Genomic DNA, 10,142 nt, shown 5'->3' on the forward strand with positions numbered 1-10,142 from the left:
TTCCATACAACACCCAGTGCTCATCCCAAAAGGTGCCCTCCTCAATATCCATCACCCACCCTCCCCTCCCTCCCACCCCCCATCAACCCTCAGTTTGTTCTCAGTTTTTAACAGTCTCTTATGTTTTGGCTCTGTCCCAAGTGTGTCAGTTGTAAGAGCTCATGATCATGTGATTGACTGGGAGCTCTGACTTACTGCTGTTGCCCAGCATAACAAGAGTCTCATACCGCACATCACTAACCCAGGAAAAGATCCAAATTCAAAATCCCAAGTACAATTTCTACTGAATGCCTATAGCTTTTGCACCACAGTAAAGGCAGAAAATCGTAAGTTGAACCATCATAAATCAGAGACCATCGGCACCTACTCTAAAAAATAAATACAATTTATCTTTAAATTAATCTGAAGGTCCTGATCTTCTCCACTCCATCAATACTAAACCTACATAAAAAGGAAAGGTCCTAAAATCCAGGTTCCAAAAAGGTTCTTAAGAGGTTAGTCTCCTACCTGAACACATGAAGCAGGGAACACCCCATATTTTCCTGCATGCATGAGGACAAAAGAAAGAGCATGGGATTTCGGATTAGGGGATCTAGGCTTGGTTCCTGTCGCCAGCACTTACTAACTGTGTGACTTTAAGTGAATTCCTTAAGCCCTCTGGGCCCCAGTTTCATTTCTGAAGTGAGAATAATGGCAACACCACCTCCAATGATTGTGAGGAATAGTTTATTTATTCCTACAATATTAAATTACGAGTATGTAATTTTGTCAAAATAGTATCCAGATGGCTGCATGAGCTATAATTTGTAGTGTAGAGACTGTCTTTCAAAAGCACTGGTTTGGTCCCTTTGGCTTCCATGGAAGTACCCATAAACATAAGCCTAGGGCCCTATATTAGCCAATGAAGTCATCTGACTTCAGAGATAAACCAGATTCTCTTCTCTCCACAGCCAATATCCTGACAGTGATCATTCTCTCTCAGCTGGTAGCTAGAAGGCAGAAGTCCTCCTACAACTATCTCTTGGCACTTGCTGCTGCTGACATCTTGGTCCTCTTTTTCATTGTGTTTGTGGACTTCCTGTTGGAAGACTTCATCTTGAACATGCAGATGCCTCAGGTGCCCAATAAGATCATAGAAGTGCTGGAATTTTCATCCATCCACACTTCTATTTGGATTACTGTTCCATTAACCATTGATCGGTATATCGCAGTCTGCCATCCACTCAAGTACCACACGGTCTCCTACCCAGCCCGCACCCGGAAAGTCATTGTAAGTGTTTACATCACCTGCTTCCTGACCAGCATCCCCTACTACTGGTGGCCCAACATCTGGACTGAAGACTACATCAGCACCTCCATGCATCACGTCCTTATCTGGATTCACTGCTTCACCGTGTACTTGGTGCCCTGCTCCATTTTCTTCATCTTGAACTCAATCATTGTGTACAAGCTCAGGAGGAAAAGCAATTTTCGCCTCCGTGGCTATTCCACAGGGAAAACTACTGCCATCTTGTTCACCATTACCTCCATCTTTGCCACACTCTGGGCCCCCCGCATCGTCATGATTCTCTACCACCTCTATGGGGCACCTATCCAAAACCGCTGGCTGGTGCACATCATGTCCGACATTGCCAACATGCTGGCCCTTCTGAACACAGCCATCAACTTCTTCCTCTACTGCTTCATCAGCAAGAGGTTCCGCACTATGGCAGCCGCCACGCTCAAGGCCTTCTTCAAGTGCCAAAAGCAACCTGTACAGTTCTACACCAACCATAACTTTTCCATAACAAGTAGCCCCTGGATCTCACCAGCCAACTCACACTGTATCAAGATGCTGGTGTACCAGTATGACAAAAATGGAAAACCTATAAAAGTATCCCCATGACCTCACAGGTTTGGCACCTAGTGCCTCTGTCTAATCTATTTCCAGATGGGAGGGTAGCCCACTTAAAAGTGCTAACCTGATTTCCTATCTCCACAGACTGAGCAACCCTCAGACTGGTAGATGAGAAAAGATGGAAGAGAAGAAAGAAAAGCATCAATCTTGTTTTCATTTGTGCATTTATTTTCACAATGTCACTTGACAGCAGAATTTCTACCAGTTTGAAGATGTCTTTAGAGGTTGTGTCATCATCCTGTGGCCAATGAGGACACAGGAAAGAAATATTCTATGACTTTGCCTTGGCACCATCCAGTCATTGGGAACCTCTCATTTATGTGACACACCAAGCCACAATAGCAGGTAGCTGAGTCCACACTCTTCCTCTAAGAGCTGAGGTCAACCATCGCTTCCCTGTGCCATCCTCAGCAGCTAATAATGCTGACCATTGGGATTTGGGATTTTTCCAAGGTGCCCTTTGTCCTAGAGAAGGTTGTGGTCTTGAAGTGGCCCTGGAACCCTAAGCTACAGAATGACACTGTAAGGGGACAAGCAAGTATTAATCCCATCCAAACTCTGGCCAGAGCTTCTTTGGAAAGGCTTCAAACCAACATAACTATGACCCTCAGATTTGGGTCTAAAATGCAGGCTTTCTATTTGTCATTATGTATAGATTTTATCTATCTCCTCCAAAACAAAGACCCCTGCCTGGTGCGTAGGGGGGAAGGAGGATCTCTTGAGCCCAGAAAAACAAAAAAATAAGCCCACTCTTGCCATTGTTTCGATCCATCCCGTGTCAGCTGTGTATGATCCCTTTACTCAAAATAGCTTCTTACTGCAGTGCCACTTAAGCTTCCTGGAGAAGCCTTTTACATGTAGAGTTGACAACCCTGCCTCCTTGCTTGCTGAAGCCCTCACCAAATTGTTTTATCTGAAGTGACTTCCAAACTGGACTTAATTTTCAAGGGTCAGGAACTGTAGCCCTCCAGGTGTGAAAGGAGACATTCTTAGCTCTGCCCCACAGTCTACCTGGTATTACTATTCAGCCACAAATGCAGATAAAATTCACACGGAAAGGTGCCCATGTTGTCTGCTTGTGTGCCCTTTGATGCATATGGCTCAAAAGGGTGGTACCAGTTTTCAGTGAAGCTACTTAATTCAGATCCTTTGCAAAATGATAAAATATGAATTTATTTAGCTGTTCTCCCCTTGCCTGTCCAAGGCAAGAAGAGCTCTCTGATGTAATTAATAGGGGCTTCCCTCGGATTTGCCACTCATGTGTGTACACACACATGCCCACACATGTTTGATTATATTAGGCTTATATGTATCCAGTAATGTATTTTAAAAGGGAAACCATGCTGGAGTTCCACTTATTTAGCTTTTTAAAAATTTCTCTTCCAGATTACCAGTATTTGAAATTATCTGTGTTCTGGAAGAAATCTCCCAAAATGATTTTGGAATTGTATGGTGTTTTTGGTGAGCAAACAAAAAGCAAACAGTCCTCCTGGAACACTTGGTTCCTCAGGCTGGATTCTTATTACATTTTTAGTCCTAAATTGGAAGACGTGTTTACCCTTTTTAAGGAAATCTGCAATAAAATGAGTATGGTAGAAAAGGCCCCAGTGTAACACAAGCCCTAAACAATTAGTCAATGCCCTCAATACTAAGTCAATATAATTTTAGGTCATGGTAGTCCTGATTATTCTAATTCCTACTCCTTTTAAATGACTGCAGTAGAGTCTCATCTTACCCAAAGATTAGATTCTAAAATCAGTGCAAAAGAAAAAAATCTGGCAGAGCCGAAGTTACTTCTGCAAGGTCCTGAGGAAGGAACCGTATTGGAGACCATATTCTAATCCTTATAAAACCTAACTCAGCTAAGTTCTTCTCCAGCAATAGAACAGATTTCTTATATCAAGGATAAGACAAAGTTGGCATGCATTTAGAGACCTCCCTTCACTGTATGAATCTAATGTATCCAAGAACATTAAGATCGCACTGGTGCAGCAAGATGCTCCCACTAGAAGAGGTTCACGGAAGTTGTATGAGGGACAAACAGGTTAGTATGTCCCATATCACACTCTCCCCAGCGCACATGTGCATCAAATGGAATGGTGGGCAGACTCCCCCACAACCTTTAAATTGCATTTCTCTTTCAGTTTCTTTTTTGCCAAGCACATGTAGTCCAAATATGTCGTGTTCATTAAGTGTGTGTATGATGCAATTCCACCACACCCCCTTATAAATGAACATTGACCAAAGGCTACCTACACTGAATATATATATATATATTTTTTTTTTAAACACATGGCTCAAAAATGCTAGTTTGAGCTATATGTGGATGAGTCACAGTGCAATAGCTCTAAAGATTAAGCAATTCCTCTTTAAGAATGTATGCAAGATGGAAAATATGTGTGTAAATCTCAATGCTCCCTGCTCCACATTTTTAATTACATGTAAAAACTGTTGATGTTTAAAAAATAAAAAACTGGGTGTGCATTTGGAATGTTTTCCTCATACACTCATTTATTAATTCTCTTACCAGTAGAGGTTGTACCACGTTGTATTGTGATCTTTTTTCCTTCTGGCTATATTTTATATTTTGATAAATAATATTTAAAAGAGGTCTGATTCTTGAAGGCATTCCAATGAGTTGTTATCTTCTGGTTAAAATGCATAAGAGTACTCACTGGGTTAGGTTAATACATATGTCCTAAAATTTGTTTCAGATAATCTATGGACTTTTAATTTATTATTATTATTTATAGTAATAATTATGGACAATAATGATAAGGTTTTTAAGAAAAAAAACTTTTAAACCTTTTCTTTCAGGCCAGTTTTGGAAACAGCCTTGAATTTTAAAGCCTGTCATGTAAAGAGCTGCTGTTGACGGCACTTAAGCAATTGCCTTATATTAGGTTTTTGTGAAAGACTGCTAACTAGCATTTCTCTTGTGTGATTTGTGTCCCTGGTTGGACATGCAGTGATGCTACACACGTACATGCTGTGTCTTTTTATCAGACAGCTCAAGGACTGAACTGTCTCATGGGGAAAGAAATGAAGAACATGAAAGACAAACCATAAAAGACAGACCATGAGAAGGTATGAACTTCCATTTTGCAAACATTCTGCAACTGGAAGATTACTTTGCACAGTTGGAGCCTACTGGTCCAACATGAGCCTATGTGAAGTGAATCAAAGACTCTAATGTTGGCTATTCCAGTTCAAAGAATGGAATAGAATGTTACCAGAGAAGAATAGTAAATGTTCATATTTTCTTAATTAGATAATATATTGTGTTTGGACTTGTTTGTATTATAATAAATTCTAATATGGTGCACACTTGGTGTTTGGAATTTGCATATATGTTCATGCTATGGCAGAACTCTGGCTAAAAATTTTTAAATGAGCTTTTTACTTATCCTTTGTGCTGGTGCTACAATGAGACCTGAATCCCACCTATCCCTTGGTTAGCCAGATATATTTCAGAATTTAAGACCACTGAACTCTGCTTCCTATAATCCTAATTAGGTAGTTTACTGGGGATAAATCTGAATTCTCTTTTGACTTTATCCTTTATATGTCTTCAAGACAATGCTGACTATAATCATAAGAGGAAATCTAGCATAATGACAAAGAGCTTGGACTTGTTTTTCCCTCATGACTTATCTATAACTGGAAGATTTTATCTTTTGACTCCCTTCACCCATTTTTCCCATGCCTACCCCCCATCTCTGGCAACCATCAATCTGTTCCCTGTATCTACGAACTTAGCTTTTTGTCTTGTTTTTTAAATTCCACATATAAATGAGATCATACAGTATTTTTCTTTTCTCTGTCTGACTTATTTCACTTAGGATAAAGCCCTCAAGGTCCATCCATATTGTTACAAATGGCAAGATTTTATTCTTTTTATGGCTGAATAGTATTCTGTTGTGTGTATATACCACATCTTCTCTGCTCATTCATCTATTAATGGCCACTTAAGTTGTTTCTGTATCTTGTAATAGCTTGGATGTTGAAGCCAGACAGTCATGGTTTCACATCCCAGCCCCACCATTTACTAAATGGGTGGCCTTCAACAATTCTTTGAAGATCTCTGAAAGATGGTCCTCACATAAAAAATGGTACAAAATTTAATTTCTTGGCTGCCTTCAAGGTAAATAGAAGCTCTCAAGGTCAGGAAACCAAGATTTGGAGTCAATTTTGGCAGGCTATAACTTTGCAGGCTATTCCACTTCCTACCTGTGTGGCCTTGCACAATGTTCTCAATCTCTCTAAGTCTCAATTTCTTCTCCATAAAATATGGCTACTAGTAATTCCAATACATACCTCATAGGGTGATTATTAATAGTAGAGCTAAAAGGAGTCTCCAAGTGCACATCATTTTACGGGTAAGGATACTGGGTCAAAAGAGGTCAATGACTTTGTCCAAAGTAGTCACTACACACTTCATGCCTCCCACTTTACCTCATTGCCTTCTCTGAAAGATTCTGACTCATGCCCTTTTCAGATTTGAGTATATTGCATAGTTTTCCAACCTTTTAAGCCCAGGTCATCCAAGCATGAGATATATTATAACTGCATCGTAATTAAAACATTTTGCTTGACCTTTCCCTCTAAGGTAGATTTTTTTTTAAGTTGACTCTCTGGAATCCTAACCACAGCTCTTAAACTAGCTATGCATTTCCCACACAAACCACTATCAATTCTGACAGCCATCCACAAACTATTGTCACAATCTATCTTTGCGTCAACTTGGATAATGAAAGTAACTTACAAGTTGAGAGGGAAGCACAAAAAAGCAAAGAATTTGCTGAGAAGGTTGCAAGCAGAAGCTGTTAGGCATGGCTACAGCATCCTCATTAATTTTGTTCACCAACTCAGGAAGGCAGGATAAAAGTAAGTTGATGAAGGTTGAACTGTTAAATAATAATCCTTTTATTAGTGCACTCAGCTAAATGTGATGGTTCAGCTTCTATGGAGGGTATGCAATTAATCCACAAACTTGCCAGACACAACAAGGGGGATAAGAGGCTCATGTCTACTGGGATAAATAGAAACTGTGAATTTCCCAGGTTTATTGGGAGAATGTGTCACTGTAATGCCAGAAAAAGAAAACTTCTCTGATTAAAAAGGAGCAAAAGAGGGCCATAGGGAAGAGATTCCTTCCCATCAACTCTCTGCATGAGGAACTTACTATGTCCATAGAGCTTTGTTACCTAGTGAATGGTAATAATACAATATTTCTCTCTACTGGAGATGGAACAAAAAAGCACGTGAGACTGAAACTCAAGTATGAGAGATCCAGATCAAACCCAAAAGGGAAGTCTTCATAATGATGTCTACTCACTCCACAAATGGAGTTCTCAGAATCTGGGTATATTTTCAAATGGACTGTATATCAGAGTCTTGGAGGAAAACAAATCTCACTCAGACGGTTTCAATAAAAAGCTTTTAACCAAGGAGACCTTTAAAAATGGTCTCAGCAAGATTAAGGGAACGAACAAGAGTTATTGAGATTCCTAGGAACTAGAAAAATTAGTGAAAACACTGTTACTGCAGCTCAGTGTGGCTGAACTTTGGAGGTAGGGCCTTCTAGCAAACAAGTGCCACACCATTACCAGAGATGTGAGGCCTGAGAGGAAATGGAAGATCCCCAATCTCTCTTTTCCTTCCCTCTGATAGCATGTTGATGCCCCCACCAGCAGAGCTCAAACAGAAGTCAGCCAAGGAGGGAGAGCTGGTGATGTAGTCCATAGTGGCCAGGCCTCAAGGCACAAACAGTGAAAAATAGATCAAGAGTGAAGTGAGACAATCAGCAACTGCAGAATAACCAACAAAGCTTGGATTCTTATTTTCCTATCACTGAATGCTGAAGAGGATCATGGAGGATACTTCACTCAAATAAAGAAGGAAGGAAGGAAGGAAGGAAGGAAGGAAGGAAGGAAGGAAGGAAGGAAGAAGAAGGAGGAAGAAAGGAAGGAAGGAAAGAAAGAGAGAGACAGAAAGGGAAAATTGAGGCCTAAGAGATCGCCTTACCAGAGGTCATATGACCTAGATGTTGGTAGGTCCGCCTTCTAATGATTTTCTAGCACAATCCCAGGAACATGTACTGTAGACCTTCACAAACTTGCTTTCCAAGCATCATACTTAGAATTTTCTTTCATTAATCCTCAGCATCTCCAGTTGTCAACATGAATATGTTTGGGAGAGAAATGAGGAAGCTGGGCACTCATTTAGTAACCATTGTGTCTCAGGCACTCCTACGATCACTCACTTATTTGACTAATATGTGTTGAAACATATGATGTCTACTCATATTCCAAATCTATTGTAGGCATAGTGATTCTCTGGTGAACAAAACACATAGGGCTTCTGACTTTGTGGTACTTACATTCTATCAGGAGAGACAATATGCAAGAAAGCAAATAAGGTAATTTCAAGTAGTGCTAAGACTATGAAGACTTTCCTTTTAGGTAAAGGAAGCATAAAGTACAGACACTTTGAAATGAGAAAAACCCTGAGCACTCATAGTACAAATAGGAGACTAGCATTACAGAAACATAGTAATCCAGGGGAAGAGTGATACAGAACAAGGCATGGAGGGGCTGGCAGGAGCGAAATAATGCAGAGCTCTGTGGGGTCTGGTAAGGAACTTGGTGAAAAGCCACTGACGAATTTTAAGAAAGAAATTGATGTGATCTTCTTAAGTTCAATCATTTGTTTTGAGAGAGAAAGAGAGAATGCGAGTTGGGAAGGGGCAGAGAGAAAGGGAGAGAGAATCCCAAGCATGTTCCATGATATCAGTCCAATGCAGGGTCCAATGAAGGGCTCAATCCCATGAACAGTGAGATCACAATCCAAGCCAAAATCAAGAGTCAGACACTCAACTGATTGAGTCACCCATGCACCCCTGATGTGATCTTCTAACCACATCACCTAACCATCATAACAACTCTTGAAGAAGAGTATTGTTACCTCCATTCTTCAGATAAGAAAATGAAGTCTCATGGGGATTCTCACAGGGAAGCCTCAAGGTCACAGTAAGTAATTTATGAGTGGTATTTAAGCCTAGTCCTGTCTGGTTACAAGAGCCATTTCTTCAGGCCACCTTGACACAACTTCCTTCACATCCCATACTCTCTTCTGAATTAGCAGCTTGTTCCCATTAGCCTTTTCATCATCCAAAGCTGATATTTAGACTAAAGCTATCCTCTAATTCCAGTAATGAAGAGTCAGAAATCATCAGGTCATGATAGCATATGGTTCTATTTCATGACCTAATTCATGTGTCTGATGAAATCTGGCAGAGTAGAGAATCAGTCACACAAGTTCATGGAGAAAATAATATAGACTCTACTGGCAGGCAAAGCAAATATATATATTTATTTACCTAAATATATATATATATATATATATATATATATATATATATATATATATATTTATATATTGTGTATTATGTATATGTATATGTGTATATTACATAATTATGTAATATGTATATGTACTGTGTAACATATAATTATATATTATAATATATGTAATATATAATAAAATATATATTGTTATATTATATATTAAAATTTTTGAAAGCATATATCTTTTAAAACAAACCTCAATAATATTTTCAATGACATTGTTTTGCAAATGCTCTTATACACAGATTTCAATTCTTGGTCCTTCTCCAGCTTAGTGGCTGGCTCTTCAGAGCAAGGGCCTTTGCTTCTGTCCAAGGTGCTGAAATCATTTGACCACGACTTTGATTTGAATAAGAAATGCACAATCTGCTAAGAAAATTTTATGTATAGGGGTGCCCAGATTGTTCAGTTGGTTAAGAATCCAACTGTTGATTTCGGCTCAGGTCATATCACAGTTCATGAGTTGAAGCTGTGACTCAGACTCTGTGGTGACAGATTCATTCATTCTCTCTCTCCCTCTCTCTCTCTCTCTCAATAAAAACTTTAAAAAAAAAAGAAAATTTCACTTTTAAAGATACATATTTGCTCCCTCTCGTTAAAAAAGGAATTGGTTCTCCCAAAACAAAACAAAACAAAACACAACAAAACAACAAGAGTCCAGGACCAGATGGCTTTCCACGGGAATTCTACCAAACATTTAAGCAAGAGTTAACACCTATTCTCTTGAAGCTGTTCCAAAAAATAGAAATGGAAGGAAAACTTCCAAACTCTTTCTATGAGGCCAGCATTACCTTGATTCCAAAACCAGACAGAGACCCCAATAAAAAGGAGAACTA

The 10,142-nt window shown here is 39.5% G+C and overlaps 1 protein-coding gene across 1 annotated transcript in view; it reads left to right on the top strand.

Annotated features, from left to right (window-relative positions):
* GPR139 (G protein-coupled receptor 139) overlaps window positions 1-4,456 on the top strand; it is a 41,179-nt gene extending 36,723 nt beyond the window's left edge. Inside the window, exon 2 of the mRNA XM_086692049.1 lies at window positions 951-4,456. Coding sequence (XP_086548175.1) covers window positions 951-1,885 — 935 coding nt within the window. The 3' untranslated portion in view covers window positions 1,886-4,456. The remainder of the gene's footprint in view (window positions 1-950) is intronic.
* The last annotated feature ends 5,686 nt before the right edge of the window (window positions 4,457-10,142 follow it).

This window comes from Puma concolor, chromosome E3 (assembly GCF_028749965.1).
Source record: "Puma concolor isolate L17-30 chromosome E3, mPumCon1.1.hap2, whole genome shotgun sequence".
NCBI lineage: Eukaryota > Metazoa > Chordata > Mammalia > Carnivora > Felidae > Puma > Puma concolor.